A 20215-nucleotide genomic window follows, 5' to 3' on the forward strand; every position below is an offset into this window, starting at 1 on the left:
GACCATTTCATGAGTGTACCGTGAATGTCAGCAATCCGGTAAATCATCAAATCTTCGGTATAGCTGCCGGAAAAAGATCCTGCTAGAACAGGGTCTGCGACGACTGAGGAAATTCGTTCATCGTGACAGAAGTGCAGCCCTTCCTCAAATTGCTGCGGATTTTAGCGCTGGACCATCAACAAGCATCAGCGTGTGAACCGTTCAACGAAACATCATCGATATGGACTTCCGGAGTCAAAGGCTCACTCGTGTACCCTTGATGACTGCACGACACAAAGCTTTGCACCTCTCCTGGGCTCGTCCACAACGACATTGAACTGTAGATGACTACACACATGTTGTCTGGTCAGTCGAGTCTCATTTCAAATTGTATCGAGCAGATGGACGTGTACATGTATCTCACGATTCCATAGACCCTACATGTTAACAGGGAACTGCTCAAATTGTCGGAGGCTCTGTAATGGTGTGGGGTGTGTGCAGTTGGAGTTATATGGTCGCCCTCATACGTCTTGATACGACTCTGACAGGTAACACGTAAGTAATCATCCTGTATGATCACCTGCATCCATTCAGGTTCATTGTGCATTGCGTCGGACTTGGGCAATTCCAGCAGGATAATGCAACGCCCCACACGTTCGGAACTGCTACAGAGTGGCTCCAGGAACAGTCTTCTGAGCGCCGGCCGAAGTGGCCGAGAGGTTCTAGGGGCTACAGTCTGGAGCCGCGCGACCGCTACGGTCGCAGGTTCGACTCCTGCCTCGGGCATGGATGTGCGTGATGTCCTTAGGTTAGTTAGGTTTAAGTAGTTCTAAGTTCTAGGTGACAGATGACCTCAGAAGTTAAGTCCCATAGTGCTCAGAGCCGTTTTGAGTCTTCTGACTTTAAACACTTCCGCTGGCTACCTAACTCTCCAAATATGAACATTATTGGGCATATCTGGAATGCCTTGCAACGTGCTGTTCAGAAGAGATCACCTCTCTCTCGTACTCTTACGGGTCTATGGACAGCCCTGGAGGATTCATGGTGTCAGTCTCCTCCAGCACTACTTCAGACATTAGTGGAGTCCATGCCACGTCGTGTTGCGGTACTTCCGCGTGTTCGCTATGACCCTACAAGATATTAGGCACGTGTTTCTGTTTCTTTTTCTCTTCAGTGTAGCAACCTCAATCTCATTGTAAATTAAAATATATAATTTAATGATTATCTATTTGAGCTACTTTTGTAAGTATAACATGTCTCTACTATTACACTTTTCTTTGACGGCTACATTGAATTGTTTGAGGGGCAAAACAAGCATTCGCACCGATGTATACCTGAGGCTGCAGTTATAGATTGCGAAACCACTCGTTTCAATAAAGGATCATTTAACAGCTGTTTCGGATCTTCATTATCAAGACATACAGAACAGTTCCATTTACAATGAAAGGTACACGAGACAGGCGGAACATTCTCAAACTCCAAAGAGAATGTAATATGACATCTTCCCATGCTGAGTAATGAGAAGGAGCGACCTGTTTTACTTGGTAAAAAAGACTTTCTAAAGCTGAAATCACATAGATATTTCTTTAACTTCAACTGCCAACTTTGCTGCCATTTTCAGTTCTGTAGCACAGTGCATATAAATGGAATATATCTCGTATCATGATTTATGACACAATATTTGAGGAAAAAAGTTTTTTTTTTTTTGACATCTCAACAAAGGGAAAAGGAAATTTTTCATTTAAGTATCTTGCTACGTTTCATCTGCTAACATTACAACTTGGCGTGATGTTCCAGCTGACAATAAGCACATTTTGTAACAAAAATTTTGAAGGTATGTAAATGTACAGTTTCCTTTTCAGTTTTTGTAACGTCAAACAGAAAACTTTTTTCTCAAATACTACATCTTAATTCACTATATGAGATTATTCCATCTATGTGCACTATTATACAGACCTGAAGATCATAGTAAAGTCCGTCGAAACCACTTTTTCAAAAGATAGAAATATTTATGCGATCTTGGCTTTAGAAAGCTTTTTACCTAGAATGTAGTAATTCAATTCCCAAAGAAGACAAGCCTTGACAGTTGCGAATAGTACAAACCACCAAGTTAATAAGACATAGTTAGAAAATACTGAGACAGGTTTCTTATAGAAGAGTGGAAAGACTAGTAGAGGCCAACCTTCTGGAAAATCAGTTTGGGTTCTGGAGAAATCTGGGAACACTCGAGGCTATACACACCCTATGGCTTATCTCAAGACATTGGTTTGAAAAAGACAAGCCGCCCGTATAGCATTTGTAGGTAAAGAGATGTGTTTGTAACTCTGAAAGAAGCAGGGATAAATTACAAGGAGTGAAAGGTTATCAACATCTTGAACATAAGCCAGACTGCGCCTATAATAGTCGAGGGGCAAGAGATGGAAGCAGTGCAGTTTGGCAGGAGAGCTTCTGTAAAGTTTGGAAGGTAGGAGATGAGGTACTGGTAGAAGTAAAGCTGTGAGGACGGGGCGTGAGTCGTGCTTGGGTCGGTCAGACGGTGGAGCACATGCCCGCGAAAGGCAAAGGTCCCGAGTTCTAGTCTCGGCCCGGCACGCAGTTTTAATCTGCCAGGAAGTTTCAGATGGAAGCAGTAGCTGACAAGGGAGTGAGACAGGGCTGTAGACCCATCCCATGTGTTATTCAAGCTGTTCATCAAGGAAGCAATTTAAGAACCCAATGAAATATTTGCAAATGGTACTTAAGTTCAGAAAGAAGAAATAAAATCTTTGATATTTGTTAATGACCTTTAAGTTCTGTCAGGTACGGCGAAGGACTTGGAAAAGCAGTTGAACGGAATCGATAGTATGTTTAAAATAGATTATTAGGTAAATGTCAGCAAAAGTAAAACAATGTTATCGAATGTAATCGAATTAAGTTAGGCGACGCCGAGGAAATTAAATTAGGAAATGAGACATTATAAGTATTAAATGAGTTTTGCTTTCTGAACAGCAATTTAACCAATGATGGCCGAAGTTGAGTGGATGTAAAATACAGACTAGCAGTAGCAATAAACCATTTCTGAAACAAAGTAATCTGTCTACATCGCACATGAATTAAAGCTCCACGAAATCTTTTCTTAAGATACTTTTCTAAAGTGTAACGTTGTACAGATACAAAACATGGACTATAAGTGGTTGAGAGAATAGTAACGTTTTAAACTTGGTATTACGAAACACTACTGAGAATTGGATGAGTATATCGGATAACTAATAAGCACATTGCCGGAAAAAGATAAGTACACCTGAAAGATCACTTCGATTTTGATCGGACGACGTCACATGCCACATAGGGATAGTAGATGTACTGGTAGTGTTTTCAGCTTCGTCCGCCAACAGATGGCGTGGTGGCATAGCTACCAGAGCACCATCTGTGTCTACCCCTTAATATGGAATACTCACAGCCAGAAGGCTCAGCGTGGTGCAAACGTGGGAAGCAAGCAGGCAACCATCCCACGGAGACGCACTCGTGCTTCTTACAGCAAACTGATCGAGTTTGGAATGAGTCAAATTGTGTCTTTCCGAGTGGCGGGCTGGCCCTTTCGGAGAATTATCACACTCATTGGGCGTGCTGCGTCAGTTGTGCAACGTCGTATTGTAAGGGCAGCAGTGGCAAATAAAATGTCTTGTGAGTCCAGAAGTGTCAACACGAACTGTTGCGAACCGGTTATTAGCAGTGGGAATGCGGGCACGCACAGCTCTAGCCCAGCTTCCACTCACGCCACAGCATCGACGTGCACGGCTCGATTCGTGCCGTCAGAGGATCACTTGGAAGATGAGATGGTGCGCTGTGGTCTTGAGAGATGAAAGCAGATTCCGTCTGCAAGCAGTGAGGGTCACGTGGTTCAAATGGCTCTGAGCACTATGGGACTTAACATCTATGGTCATCAGTCCCCTAGAACTTAGAACTACTTAAACCTAACTAACCTAAGGACATCACACAACACCCAGTCATCACGAGGCAGAGAAAATCCCTGACCCCGCCGGGAATCGAACCCGGGAAACGGGGCGCGGGAAGCGAGAACGCTACCGCACGACCACGAGCTGCGGACAGGGTCACGTGCGCGTACGACATACACCTGGTGAGGGGTGTCTCGGAGAGTGCTTTCGTCTCAGTCATACTGGCCCCATCTCAGACCTTATGTTCTGGGGTGCGATAAGCTACAACCTCTGTTCACCTTCGGTGTTTGTGGAGGAGACGCTAATGAGCTCTCGCTGCGTGCAGAATATTCCTTTTGCCGTTCTTGCAGCAGGAACGTGGTGAGTTGTTTCAGTATGATAATGCTCACCCACACACTGCCCGCGAAACTCGACGTGCTCTGCAAGACGAGCGGCAACTTCCCTGGCCAGTACGATCTCAAGAATTGTCTCCAATCGAGCACGTATGGGACGTGATGGGATGAGAATTGTCTCGTGCGGCTCGTCAACCAACAAGTCTTACAGGACAACGTGAACAGTTCGAGCAGGCGTGGCATAAAGTATCCCAGGACGGTATTCGCCATGTGTACGATCGACTGGATGCTAGAGTCAGCCCCTGCATTTCCGTCCGTGGAGGCGACACCACCTACTAACAGGGTGTTTCAGCATTGGTCGATACCTGGTACCTCAGAACCACTTGTGCTACTGATCTGTAAATGCAATCATTTCATATACTCAATATGCACTCTTGCAACAATAGACCTTGAGTGAATTAGAAAACGCTAAAAGTGTGTACTAATTTTTTTCCGGCAGTGGAAATAGCACAACTATCGGTCTGTAGGACACATCATTAGGCGTCACGAAATCGTCAGTTTGGTAATGGATGGAACTGTGAATGTCAAAACTTGTGCAGGAAATCCAAGGCTCGACTGCAGTAGGCAAGTGCAACTATAGGCTTATATCTTTGACGCCGGTCAGTTGTAGAATTTTGGAACAAAAATGGCTGAAATGGCTCTGAGTACTATGGGACTTAACATCTGGGTTCATCAGTCCTCTAGACTTAGAACCACTTAACCTAACTAACCTAAGGACATCACACACATCCATGCCCGAGGCAGGATTCGAACCTGCGACCATAGCAGCAGCGCGGTTCTGGACTGAAGCGCCTAGAACCGCTCGGCCACTTCTGCCGGCAGAGTTACAGGTCCATTACTTTTGACTACACACACACACACACACACACTGATATGCTAAGGCCACTGCCCATCTCGACGGTAAACGCCACCTAGTGGCCTTGCGGGCACGTGACGAGGTAACAGAAGTAAGTAACCGAAGCAGACGCGTGCTGGGGATCACACTAGTGAAGATATGGGCTGCGAATGTGGAACTCCACTGACATGCGCGACTTTGACAAAGGGCAGATTACTATTACGCAGAGCCTGTGAATGAGTATCTTGAAAACGGCGAAGCCGATCGAATGTCCACATGTTACTGTCGTGAGTATCTACGGAAGGAGGTAGAAGGACAGTGAAACTTACCACGAAGCTCTAAATGGTTGGATGTGCAGGACTCTTCACAGAACGTGGGTTCAAAATGGTTCAAATGCCTCTGAGCACTATGGGACTTAACTGTTGAGGTCATCAGTCCCCTAGAATTTAGAAATACTTAAACTTATTTAACCTAAGGACGCCACACACATCCAGAACGTGGAGTTCGGAGGCTAGACTGCTCTGTAAAGTAGGATAGATGGTGATCTGTGCCATCTCTGTAGAAAGAGCACAATGCTGGTGCACGCACAAGTGTTTCGTAGCATACCATTCATCGTACGTTATTGAACGTGGAGGTCCGCAGCAGAGCACCTCTACCTGTTCACATCTTGACCCAAAGACATCGTAGTTGCGATTCCAGTGGGAACGTGACCGTCGGAATTCGACCGTCGATCGATGGAAACGTGTCGGGTCTTCGGGTGAATTACATTTTTGCTACACTAGATCGATGTTCGTCTCCACAAACACGGACATCGAGGTGAACGGCGGCTCGACGCAGGCCGGTGGGAGCAGTATGCTATGGGAGACATTCTCCTGCAGTTGCGTGGGACCTGTGGTAGTTATCGAAAACGCGGGGCAGCTGCGTACCACCTGCATCCACTCATGATTGATGTCCTGCCCGACGGCGATATCAACTTTCAGCAGTATAACTCTCTGTGTCTTGGTGTCAGAACCGTGCTACAGTGGTTTAAGGAGCATTATAGCGAACTCACGCTGCTGTCTCAGCGACCAAATTAGCCCGATGTAAATCCTATGGGGCACGTCTTGGTAGCTATCTGATGCTGTCACCACGTACGTTAATTAGCTACCCGTTATTTACTCGAGTTATATGATCTGTGCGGAAGACTCCTCAGGAAACGTCGTCCATCAACAAAGAAGGTAGCTTTCAAAACCTTCGTTTGCCCAATACTTGAGTATCGCTCGTCAACATGAGAGCTGTACCAGATAGGATCATTAGAGAAGCTAGAAAAGATACAAAAGTAGAGCGGCAGGGTCGTTGTAGGTTCATTTTGCAAGCACGAAAGCGTCACAGAGATGAACAGGCGGCTCTAGTGGCAGGCGCCGCAGGAGAGGCGTCTTGCATCACGGTGTGGTTTACTGGTAAAGTTCCGAGAACGTCCGTTCCTGGAAGAGGCAAGACATGCACTACTGGCCATTAAAATTGCTACACCAATAAGAAATGCTGATGATAAACGGGTATTCATTGGACATACGTATTATACTAGAACTGACATGTGATTACATTTTCACGCAATTTGGGTGCAAAGATCCTGAGAAATCAGTACCCAGAACAACCACCTCTGGCCGTAGTAACGGCCCTGATACGCCTCGGCATTGAGTCAAACAGAGCTTGGATGGCGGGTACAGGTACAGCTGCCCATGCAGCTTCAACACGATAACACAGTTCATCAAGAGTAATGACTTGCGTGATGTGACGAGCCAGTTGCTCGGCCACCATTGACCAGACGTTTTCAATTGGTGAGAGGTCTGGAGAATGTGCTGGCCAGGGCAGCAGTCGATCATTCTCTGTATCCAGAAAGGCCCGTACAGGACCCGCAACATGCGGTCGTGCATTATCCTGCTGAAATGTAGGGTTTCGCAGGGATCGAATGAAGAGTAGATCAACGGGTCGTAACACATCTGAAATGTAACGTCCACTGTTCAAAGTGCCGTCAATGCGAACAAGGGGTGTCCGAGACGTGTAACCAATGGCACCCCATACCATCACGCCGGGTGATACGCCAGTATGTCGATGACGAATACACGCTTCCAATGTGCTTCACCGAGATGTCGCCAAACACGGATGCGACCATCATGATGCTGTAAACAGAACACGGATTCATCCGAAAAAATGACGTTTTCCCATTCGTGCACCCAGGTTCGTCATTGAGTACACCATCGCAGGCGCTTCTGTCTGTGATGCAGCGTCAAGGGTAATCGCAGCCATGGTCTCCGAGCTGATAGCCCATGCTGCTGCAAACGTCGTCGAACTGTTCGTGCAGATGGTTGTTGTCTTGCAGACGTCCCCACCTGTTGACTAAGGGATCGAGACGTGGCTGCACGATCCGTTACAGCCAAGCGGATAAGATGCCTGTCATCTCGACTGCTAGTGATACGAGGCCGTTGGGATCCAGCACGGCATTCCGTATTACCCTTCTGAACCCACCGATTCCATATTCTGCTAACAGTCATTGGATGCTGACCAACGCGAGCAGCAATGTCGCGATACAATAAACCGCAGTCGCGATAATCAACAACCCGACCTTTATCAAAGTCGGAAACGTGATGGTACGCATTTCTCCAACTTACACGACGTATCACAACAACGTTTCACCAGGCAACGCCTGTCAACTTCTGTTTTTGTATGAGAAATCGGTTGGAAACTTTCCTCATGTCAGCACGTTGTAGATGTCGCCACCGGCGTCAACCTTGTGTGAATGCTCTGAAAAACTAATCATTTGCATATCACAGCATCTTTTTCCTGTTGGTTAAATTTCGCGTCTGTAACACGTCATATTCGTGGTGTAGCAATTTTAATGGCCAGTTGTGCATGATGGTTCGTCCATCGTATATCTAATGGAAAGACCGTGAAGCCGAAGTTAGAGAGCTTCGAGACAACAAGGAGTTTACTGGCAATCGTTTTTTCCCCCAAACTATTAGCGACTGAACAGGAAAATGGGAAGTGACATTAGTACACAAAGTACCATCCGTCACGCACCGCAAGGTGACTTGCAGAGTAAGTATAGATTTAGATGCAAGCAGATTCAAACAGCTGTAAGTTGCGGTAGTTATGCAGAGATGACGACGGTAGCATAGGGTCAACTAGTGTGGCGATCTGCATCAAACCAGACTAAGGACCACAATTATCTCCAATGACAATCACTTCAAAATAATCAGTTCTGACTGTCTCTGGCGTGTTGTGACATGTTAACAACACTGTCCAAACTCGGAGAAGGATTGCAATTGCACAGAATGAAAATCAGCACAAAGGAAGCTAAGGAGGCAGGACTACGTAACAAAGAAGGAATGAAAGTGGAAACAACAGACTGTCAAATTGAACACGCTCCACCGTACAGGAATTTGGGGAACATGTCAATTGAAACTGAGTGAAACATAAATAAGAACAGGAATTAAAATGGCTAAAAGGTCTTTCCAGGAAAAGAAATGCTTTGTGTAGGAGTTGAGAAAAATGACGGGTAAATGCCCCTTGTGTAATGTTATTCTGTATGGCTGTAAAGGCTCGACTCCGAAGACGAGGAAAGAAGATAAAACTGAAGCATTCTATGTATGGGTTTGGAGGAGAAAGGAGAAAATGAAATTGGTAGATAGAGTGATGAGCAGTGAAGTACTGCTAAAGCGAAGAACAATGAAAGGGTTAAAAGAAATGAGGAAACTCTCCTAAAGTTAGTTAGGGAAGGGGAAGCAAGCTGGACGAGACACTAATGCGTGGGAACTGAATTCAAGCGACGGAAGTTACAGTGGAAGGATAAAAGAAGATAGGAAGGAGAAGAACAACACTGCTTGATGTAGTGAAAAGGGGAAGGTATCAGACTTCGAAGCAATTCGACTGTAACGAGATCAGATGGGGACAGTAATGGCGTCAGGAACTTGTCCGTAGACGATTACGACGATGATTGAGGTATTGTGTAATACGTCAGATTCTGTGCGTAGTAAGAGACGAAGACTCCTTTGACTCACTAATTTGTGGCACCCATTAGCGTGAACGTGTGTAATTGGGGGAAAAAATAACAGAGCCGTAGCAGCCAACTTTAGAATAAAAAAGTTGTGTCTCAAGGAAGGGGCAAACAACCAACAAGGCATGTTTCGAATAAAACTCTTCCCTTAGAAGTGAACCATTAAAATGCTGACTTCGGCCTTGAATTGCCCACGAGGCAACTTCCGTCCGCCCTGGCTTTAATGGGAAGTAAACAGTCACGCGAAACTGCAGTCGGCTCCTAATTTGAGGATTCTTGCGCGCTGCCTGCATTGTGTCGCACGTTAATTACCGCCCGCTAGTTGGAACCAACCGCTCCACAAATACTTTCGCTGCTGTCGCGTGCTGCGGAGGTTCTATAAATAGCACCGCGCCCCGAATACGTCCGAAAGCATCCCCTACCGTCTACCAAGCAAACGCCCCACAACGCACTCGTGGCGCTAGGGCAGTCAGGTACTGTGCAGGATATTTATTGTTGACCGATACTTCCGCCAGTGATCGGTGAAATAAATAACTGTTAATGAACATCTGGGAGTGAACATTCAACGATATTTATCATTTCAAGCAGCTGCCAGCATAAAAGACTTTCGCCGGATATTAAATAGCTGTCAGCAACCAAGACATTACTCGCGAGCTCACGAAAAGCTTGAGTAAAATTATTACGTCTGTAACATGTATTGCGAAGCTAGGAGAATGAAAACCTAAAAATAATACTAAAGAACAGTGGAATACAAAAAAAATATATGCCATGATTGTAAACAGTTTTCCATTGGTCCAGCAAGACGAGTCATAGCTAGTAATTAGCGGAACGTGAATGTAATGGAAACTATAGAGGTCTGACTCTGTGTTTTCTGAGTAGATACTCTGAACGTCACAACCCTCACTACAGTCCCATATACCACGAGAACTGACTGTATTGGTGTCCCATGAAGTCATCGAACAGTGGCACAAAGCCCACATTTAATTCCGGATTATCAACCCCGCTTACGATTTACTCTCTCCAGAAATTCTTTGCGTTTCCCTCAATATCCCACACAACCTACAAAACCATTTTATTTTCAACTTATGTTACTGCTAATTTGAATTTCAAACCGCTGTAGAAATAACACCACTGATCAGAATGACGTCAAATTGCAACGGAATATTATCGGAGAAGGGGGAAAACGTATGACAGAACAAAAGTAAATAGTTACAAAATGTAGCAAATGGTTCAAATGGCTCTGAGCACTATAGGACTTAACATCTATGGTCATCAGTCCATTAGAACTTAGAACTACTTAAACCTAACTAACCTAAGGACAGCACACAACACCCAGTCATCACGAGGCAGAGAAAATCCCTGATCCCGCCGGGAATCGAACCCGAGAACCCGGGCGTAAAATGTGGCAATAGATGGCGCTGCAAGCATCATAATTTAGTAGTGGTCGATTACAAATGACAAATGAATCATACAACAATGCATAAGGTGTACGTTTGACGTTAAACAAACTGTACTACTCAGTTTGCATGGGTGTACAGGTGTGATACTGTTAGTTACGTAAGCCCATCCACCACGGGAATGTCATATCACATCAGATGGGAAAAATCGGTTTTTAACTGTACTGAGACCAAAAAACCGCATAAAAAGTATCAATCTATATCAAATCCGATTATTAATTTCCATATGACTGGCGCAAAACACGTTCAATATACTGCCCACCGTTTTCTGCAACAAGTTGAAATCGAGAAACAGCATATTCCACAATTGATCGAAGTGTTTCCGTGGTCATTTTCAGAATGCGTTGCACAATTCGTGCCTTCAGTGCAGTTAAGTCTGTAATCGGAACACTACACACAACATCTTTCAGATAGCCCCACAGCCAGAAGTCACACGGATTAAGATCAGGTGATCAGGACGACCTGGCTTACGGAAATGGCGGTTGATAATTCTAGTATTTCCGAAATGGCGCTTCAGCAGCTGCTTAACTGGATTTGCAATGTGCGCAGGTGCGCCATCTTGTATGAAAATCATCTCATCCACACATTCACGCTGTTGGAGAGCTGGAATGACGTGGTTGCACAAAAGACACTCATAGTGAGTACCACCGATGGCACAGGAAACGGGACCGGAAGCACCTGTCTCTTCGTAAAAATATGGCCCTATGATAAATGATGCCGTAAACCCGCACCGCATAGTGACCTTTTCAGGATGAAGTGGTAGTGGTACTGATTGATTTGCGTGTGTCCCCAAAATCTTCCACGGCCAATCATTGTCCACTTCCATGCGAGCAAGAAATTCTAAATCAAAAGTCTCTCTTGCTGGCAAGTCAACATGAAGCAACTCATGCACATGAGTAATTTTGAATGGATACAAAGAAGGATATGCCCAATGTTCCAATGTTCGGGCAATTCTCCATGCACTACACGTTTGCACACCACCACTCGTCTCCTCATGCATTGCTGTGGCCGCTGCTTCCACTGATGTCGAGTCAGTTCGTTTCCTCCCTCCCCCAGGTTGCACACCGAAAGATCCCGTCTTTTCGAATTTCCGAATCATTTTCCTCAGACTCATGCAAGCCATCGGACCGAAGCCTTTTTTCAAACACTTCAGTGTCTGGAACTTCTTCAGAGCGACGTGTGCACAGTCATAATGCTTGTTATACATCTTTACAAGCAGAGCATGATCCTGCATTGAGACAGTCATGGCGAAAGTCGCAGACACAAAAGGAGGAAAAGCCGTATACCCGACGCGTTTATACCAGCTTCAATGGGTCGTGCGCATGACAGGTGTTTTCATTTTCGTATTGTGACACATACAGCGCCATCTATTGATGAAATGGTTCAAATGGCTCTGAGGACTATGGGACTTAACATCTGAGGTCATCAGTCCCCTAGAACTTAGAACTACTTAATCCTAACTAACCTAAGGACATCACACACATCCATGCCCGAGGCAGGATTCGAACCTGCGACCGTAGCGGTAGAGCGGTTCCAAACTGAAGCGCCTAGAACCGCTCTGCCAAAACGGCCGGCAATCTATTGATCAGTTTTCACGCTATTTTCTCCTTGTGCCATACGTGTTCCCCCTTCTTCGATAGTATTCCGTTGCAATTTGACGTCATTCTGACCAGTGGTGTTATTTTTACAGCGTTTTGAAAGTTTAAGTTTAATTAAAATCAGTTTAGTCACCCTGTATTATAAAGCGGTTACCTTAAGATACAGGTACCTCAGCGATACAGATAGAAGTACCGTAGGTACAACCACAACGGAGGGGTATCTGTTGAGAGGCCACACAAACGTGTGGTTCCTGAAGAGAGGCAGCAGCCTTTTCTGGATGATTGACTGATCTGGCCTTGTAACATTAACCAAAACAGCCTTGCTCTGCTGGTACTGCGAACGGCTGAAAGCAAGGGGAAACTACAGCCGTAATTTTTCCCGAGGGCATGCAGCTTTACTGTATGATTAAATGATGATGGCGCCCTCTTGGGTAAAATATTCCGGAGGTAAAATAGTCCCCCATTCGGATCTCCGGGCGGTGACTACTCAAGAGGATGTCGTTATCAGGAGAAAGAAAATTGGCGTTCTACGGATCGGAGCGTGGAATGTCAGATCCCTTAATCGGGCAGGTAGGTTAGAAAATTTAAAAAGGGAAATGGATAGGTTAAAGTTAGATATAGTGGGAATTAGTGATGTTCGGTGGCAGGAGGAACAAGACTTCTGGTCAGGTGACTACAGGGTTATAAACACAAAATCAAGTAGCGGTAATGCAGGAGTGGGTTTAATAATGAATAGGAAAATAGGAATGCGGGTAAGCTACTACAAACAGAACAGCGAACGCATTGTTGTGGCCAAGATAGATACGAAGCCCTCACCTACTACAGTAGTACAAGGTTATATGCCAACTAGCTCTGCAGATGACGAAGAAATTGAAGAAATGTATGATGAAATAAAAGAAATTATTCAGATACTGAAGGGAGACGAAAATTTAATAGTCATGGGTGACTGGAATTCGAGTGTAGGAAAAGGGAGAGAAAGAAATGTAGTAGGTGAATATGGATTGGGGCTAAGAAATGAAAGAGGAAGCCGCCTGGTAGAATTTTGCACAGAGCACAACATAATCATAGCTAACACTAGGTTTAAGAATCATGAAAGAAGGTTGTATACATGGAAGGACCCTGGAGATACTAAAAGGTAACAGATAGATTATATAATGGTAAGACAGAGATTTAGGAACCAGGTTTTAAATTGTAAGACATTTCCAGGGGCAGATGTGGACTCTGACCACAATCTATTGGTTATGACCTGTAGATTAAAACTGAAGAAATTGCAAAAACGTGGGAATTTAAGGAGATGGGACCTCGATAAACTGAAAGAACCAGAGGTTGTACAGAGTTTCAGGGAGAGCATAAGGGAACAATTGACAGGAATGGGGGAAAGAAATACAGTTGAAGAAGAATGGGTAGCTTTGAGGGATGAAGTAGTGAAGGCAGCAGAGGATCAAGTAGGTAAAAAGACGAGGGCTAGTAGAAATCCTTGGGTAACAGAAGAAATATTGAATTTAATTGATGAAAGGAGAAAATATAAAAATGCAGTAAAATAAGCAGGCAAAAAGGAATACAAACGTCTCAAAAATGAGATCGACAGGAAGTGCAAAATGGCTAAACAGCGATGGCTAGAGGACAAATGTAAGGATGTAGAGGCTTATCTCACAAGGGGTAAGATAGATACTGATAACAGGAAAATTAAAGAGACCTTTGGAGATAAGAGAACCACTTGTATGAACATCAAGAGCTCAGATGGAAACCCAGTTCTAAGCAAAGAAGGGGAAGCAGAAAGGTGGAAGGAGTATACAGAGGGTCTATACAAGGGCGATGTACTTGAGGACAATATTATGGAAATGGGAGAGGATGTAGATGAAAATGAAATGGGAGATATGATGCTGCGTGAAGAGTTTGACAGAGCACTGAAAGACCAGAGTCGAAACAAGGCCCCCGGAGTAGACAACATTCCATTGGAACTACTGACGGCCTTGGGAGAGCCAGTCCTGTCAAAGCTCTACCATCTGGTGAGCAAGATGTATGAAACAGGCGCAATACCCTCAGACTTCAAGAAGAATATAATAATTCCAATCCCAAAGAAAGCAGGTGTTGACAGATGTGAAAATTACCGAACAATCAGTTTAATAAGCCACAGCTGCAAAATACTAACACGAATTCTTTACAGGCGAATGGAAAAACTAGTAGAAGCCGACCTCGGGGAAGATCAGTTTGGATTCCGTAGAAACACTGGAACACGTGAGGCAATACTGACCTTACGACTTATCTTAGAAGAAAGATTAAGGAAAGGCAAATCCACGTTTCTAGCATTTGTAGACTTAGAGAAAACTTTTGACAATGTTGACTGGAATACTCTCTTTCAAATTCTAAAGGTGGCAGGGGTAAAATACAGGGAGCGAAAGGCTATTTACAATTTGTACAGAAACCAGATGGCAGTTATAAGAGTCGAGGGACATGAAAGGGAAGCAGTGGTTGGGAAGGGAGTAAGACAGGGTTGTAGCCTCTCCCCGATTTCATTCAATCTGTATATTGAGCAAGCAGTAAAGGAAACGAAAGAAAAATTCGGAGTAAGTATTAAAATCCATGGAGAAGAAATAAAAACTTTGAGGTTCACCGACGACATTGTAATTCTGTCAGAGACAGCAAAGGACTTGGAAGAGCAGTTGAATGGAATGGACATGGTCTTGAATGGAGAATATAAGATGAACATCAACAAAAGCAAAACGAGGATAATGGAATGTAGTCGAATTAAGTCGGGAGATGCTGAGGGAATTAGATTAGGAAATGACACACTTAAAGTAGTAAAGGAGTTTTGCTATTTGGGGAGCAAAATAACTGATGATGGTGAATTAGATTAGGAAATGACACACTTAAAGTAGTAAAGGAGTTTTGCTATTTGGGGAGCAAAATAACTGATGATGGTCGAAGTAGAGAGGATATAAAATGTAGACTGGCAATGGCAAGGAAAGCGTTTCTGAAGAAGAGAAATTTGTTAACATCGAGTATAGATTTAAATGTCAGGAAGTCATTTCTGAAAGTATTTGTATGCAGTGTAGCCATGTATGGAAGTGAAACATGGACGATAAATAGTTTGGACAAGAAGAGAATAGAAGCTTTCGAAATGTGGTGCTACAGAAGAATGCTGAAGATTAGATGGGTAGATCACATAACTAATGAGGAAGTATTGAATAGGATTGGCGAGAAGAGAAGTTTGTGGCACAACTTGACCAGAAGAAGGGTCGGTTGGTAGGACATGTTCTGAGGCATCAAGGGATCACCAATTTAGTATTGGATGGCAGCGTGGAGGGTAAAAATCGTAGAGGGAGACCAAGAGATGAATACACTAAGCAGATTCAGAAGGATGTAGGTTGCAGTAGGTACTGGGAGATGAAGAAGCTTGCACAGGATAGAGCAGCATGGAGAGCTGCATCAAACCAGTCTCAGGACTGAAGACCACAACAACACAACCATAGGATGTACACCTAGGTCATAGAACTTCATTGATCTTAATTACTACCTGGTGGGATTTCGAAGACAAGAGAACTTTCATTCATATAAGTTCCTATTGACACCATACAAGTTTTTAAATGGTCTTTTCAAGAATCTGGAGTAATAAGTTGTAAGAAAATAAAATAGCCACAGACGCCCTTGAGATGTCATTTATTGTGTAGCTACCAGCTTCGGCGCTTCAATGCAACATGTTCAGACCTCAGCAGACGCTGTAGGGATTATCAAGATCCCTGTTGATGGTTGGAGAGACGAGATCACAGTTACAGACAGCCTGTGTAAACTAGTTATGTTGGTCACTGATACATCATATATATATATGGACCGGTACCTTCAGGATGAACTAAGGCATGAAGATGGTGCATTGAAGCGCCGAATCTGGTAACTGCACAATAAATGACATCGCAAGGAGGGCGGTAGGTGTTTCATTTTCTTACAATAGTGAACGACCGCGGTCCACCAGACCTCCAGTCAAAAGGATGGACATACAAAAACTTGAAGTAGTAAGTGGTTTCCAGAACATGACTTCTTTCCCGGAGGGCGCTTTGGGACGCTCCGTGGTAAGGAACATGGTACAAGGGTTCCGATCAGGCTTTCTGTTCCTTGAGACGGTTAACTTCCAGCTAGAGCCAGAGAATAAAACGTGCATCCAGCTATAGCAGAGGGCGCTCTGAGCTTATCGATCTCACAGTCTTCCGGTTCCAAAGTACGACAGAAAAACACAGTAACAGGCGCTGCAATCGCGTAACTTCACGTTCAACCGAGACGAACCCATATTCAGATGTATTTCGCGAAAGAAGCAGTGTAGTCACTGAGAAAATTCAATTTTTCTCCCTTCATCATCTCTCTACAGAAATTTCTCACTTTCCTGTGGCAACCGAACTCTTGTTTCAAGGCAGACACTCTCCGCTTTGAAAGGTCTCCTGAAGAACCAGCCACCTCTTCCCGGTATCAATTCCGCCGGGTAAATTGAGTCCCGAGGCGGAAGCGACGTTTGCTGGCTCTTCGGTCGCCATTTCTCTCTCCTCCTCTTCTTTGTCAGAGTCAGTCAGCGTCTCAGTCCCTTTAATTTTGTGACTTCAAGTAAACAGCGTCTACAGTTTCCACTCTGTGAAAGTCAATTCTAACGTAGAACCGACATACTAAAGACCACATCTTCTTCTATCAAATAGCTGATGGTCTTTAAGGTCCTTCTGCGCTCAAACTTGTTTCCAGTTTAGTGCTCTCAAGACAAACATTGCTTCATTACAGAATATTAAAGGCTTCGCACGCACGTGTAATCAATAGAACTTATGCACCCACAACTATTTCCAGTATTTTCCGCTGTCCTTAACGGTACAGATATCACATTTCAGTCTACCACACTGTCTCCCAATTTTTTTTGCATTTCAGTCATCTCATTGTTGTATTCGTGCATTGGAGCGACTGGATTTTCCTCGCGGTTCCCGTCAATCGTAGCGCTAATTCCTGTATATTATACCTATTAAACAATGATCTTTAGAAAGCATAAAGGGTTTCTTCCATATGAATATTTTTCCATATGAATATTTATTTCCATATGAATATTCTTCTTAAAAAGCAACAAAATTTTATTTACATTTCAACATTAAATTACTGTTATTTTGAAAAGTATCATTCTTCGTAAATGTTGTGGATAAAACAAAAGAAAACTGTAAAAAGATGAAAAACGAAAATTGTAAGATCTGCGACCTGTTTTAAACATCAGGTAACAGGTCTATAATTTGGCAATAAGTAAATATGAACTGAGTAGTTCATGAACTTCGTAGGGATATAAAGTAGAACAACTGCACGGGATAGCTGTAGGACACCAAAAAAGGCAAAGACAATTTTGTCAGCTGGTTTTTTTGGGATTCCCAAGGAATAATTCTCACAGTTAACTTGGAAAATGGAGAACCGTGTTTCCTATTTTGATTCTTTGGTGGATCGTTTGAAACATACATTGGCTGCAAAAAAGACCAAGGTTGGCACGCAGGAAGATCCTTCTTTTACTAGGAATATGCTCCATCCCACACATCAGCGATAAAAATGGCGAAAATGCAGGAACTGGTCTGGGAATTAGTTCCTCATCCACTGTACTCAACGTACCTCGCCCCCAAGTGACATTCTTCTGTTCCATAACTTGAAAATTTGTCTTGCTGGGGAGAAATTTTTGTAAAATGAGGAAATGATAGTTGCAGTCAGTGAGTACTTTGCAGAGTTTGACAGAAATTATTTTACACATGGGATGAAAAAGTTGGAGAATCACTGTACCAAGTGTATATTCAAGGGAGACTATGTCGATGAGTAAGTGATTTGTTTACGAAACAAACACTTCTTCTTGCTGTTTATCAGATTTATCAAACCAGCCATTTCGCGGTTTTGTTTGCGTGAGGCTTACTAACGACGGATTTTTCAATCAATTCTCCATGAAGGTCTTCACTGATACAGCTCAATCTTAGTTTTGAAAGCATTGTCTTTATCTATTGACGTAAGCGCAATAAATCTGTCAGTTGATTAGAGGTGGACAATGTGATATGAATTACTGAAGGTAGGACGTATATAAAATAGGACAGTAATGTATAAACCATGTCAAATTTACGAGGATAGTTCATGGCCGGCCGCTGTGGCCGAGCGGTTCTAGGCACTTCAGTCCGGAACCGCGCGGCTGCTACGGTAGCAGGTTCGAATCCTGGCTCGGGCATGGACGTGTATGATGTCCTTAGGTAAGTTAGGTTTAAGAACTTCTAAGTCTAGGGGACTGATGACCTCGGAAGTTGAGTCTCATAGTGCTCAGAGCCATTTGTACCTTGTATTCCTCAAATGAGATTATGTCGTGGAGTAAGTGAGTTGTTTACGAAACAAACACTTCTTCTTCCTGTTTTATCAGATTTATTAAACCCGAAATTTCGCGATTTTCTTTGCGTGAGGCTTACTAACGATTTTTAAAGTAATTCTCCATTAAGGTCTTCACTGATACAGTTCAGTCTTAGTTTTGAAAGCATTTTCATTATCTATTGACGTAAGTGCAATGAATCTGTTAATTGATTGGAGGTCGAGAATGTGATATGAAGTACTGAAGGCAGGACATATAGAAATTTGGACAATAATGTATAATCCATGCCAAATTTACAAGCCCAGTTCATGCACTTTGCTATAGAGACCCTAAATAAAACGCAAATCCGCCGCAGTAACTACAATACGAGTGCTTTATCGTAAACCGGATTGCTAGGACGGGGTTAAGAGGTTCGCTTCTGCACTGCCGGCCGGTGTGGCCGTGCGGTTAAAGGCGCTTCAGTCAGGAACCGCGTGACCGCTACGGTCGCAGGTTCGAATCCTGCCTCGGGCATGGATGTGTGTGATGTCCTTAGGTTAGTTAGGTTTAATTAGTTCTAAGTTCTAGGCGACTGATGACCTCAGAAGTTAAGTCGCATAGTGCTCAGAGCCATTTTTGAGCTTCTGCACTCGTAAGCGGAGTGTCACCGCTCCGATTCATTTCTACCGCCAGGACTTGTTTGTTTACATATTTCCCTTGAATAACACCAAGAGAGTTAGGTTACAGTTCCTCAGGGACAATACGGAAGTAACTAAGCAAGTGAGTATTCCGTATCTACTGACATCTCTGCGTAAGCTACGAAAAAGTAGCGTATCTGTAGAAATAGTGATAAGTATTTCGTGTTTTACAGAAAACCACTCGCAGACTTTTGATATAGATATACAAAGGAAGGAGGAAGATATATCAGTAGTTGATCACCTGCGCGCATTTCGGGGCCACACACACACACACACATACATACATATATATATATATATATATATATATATATATATATATATATATATATATATATATTATTGTTTATAAAGAGGGAAGGGGAGAGTTCGAGAGAGAGACAGACGGAGAGAGAGAGAGAGAGAGAGAGAGAGAGAGGGGGGGGGGGATATCATTCTAGGATAGTCTCGTGCCCTTACATACCATAAAAGTGCTGCCTTCAGGGAAGACGAGATGCCTGGCCCCTCTGGAACGCATTCCGCAGGGCTGTGGATTTACAGCACAGGACAGACTTGTGACGATCACAGCAGTAATGACCACCAAGTCGAGAACGCACATCTTGCGGAAGTAGCCGCCGCCCAACGACTGCTCCTCTAGAGTAACCTAGCCTTCAGTGCTGTTACACCAACCGCTGTCTACTGGTCCCTCTCGGAATTTGCCTCACGCACCCGGCAATACGTTGTTTGCTTACTAATAAGTTGTTCGTTCGCAGCGCAGCTTTCCGGCCAGTGAACCTTTTTATTATTCGGTGCAAGTAGTGCAATTTTCCGTCCGAGCCGTGACTTCGTTCAGATATTTTTCGCTTTACGGACCGCTGACAGCATGTGTCTACTATCACGGAAAAACTGTTAACCGCAGATGGGCGAGGCTCTACTTCTGTTCCACACGTCACCGGACGCCTTGCCCTCGTTTCATATCTGGAAACTTCA

General features: G+C 43.9%; 1 protein-coding gene across 1 annotated transcript in view; it reads right to left on the minus strand.

Annotated features, from left to right (window-relative positions):
• LOC124622537 overlaps positions 1-19881 on the minus strand; it is a 147262-nt gene extending 127381 nt beyond the window's left edge. Inside the window, exon 1 of the mRNA XM_047148268.1 lies at positions 19710-19881. Within this exon, the coding sequence (XP_047004224.1) occupies positions 19710-19844 (135 nt within the window). The 5' untranslated portion in view covers positions 19845-19881. The remainder of the gene's footprint in view (positions 1-19709) is intronic.
• Positions 19882-20215: the final 334 nt, after the last annotated feature.

Source organism: Schistocerca americana, chromosome 7 (assembly GCF_021461395.2).
Source record: "Schistocerca americana isolate TAMUIC-IGC-003095 chromosome 7, iqSchAmer2.1, whole genome shotgun sequence".
Lineage (NCBI taxonomy): Eukaryota > Metazoa > Arthropoda > Insecta > Orthoptera > Acrididae > Schistocerca > Schistocerca americana.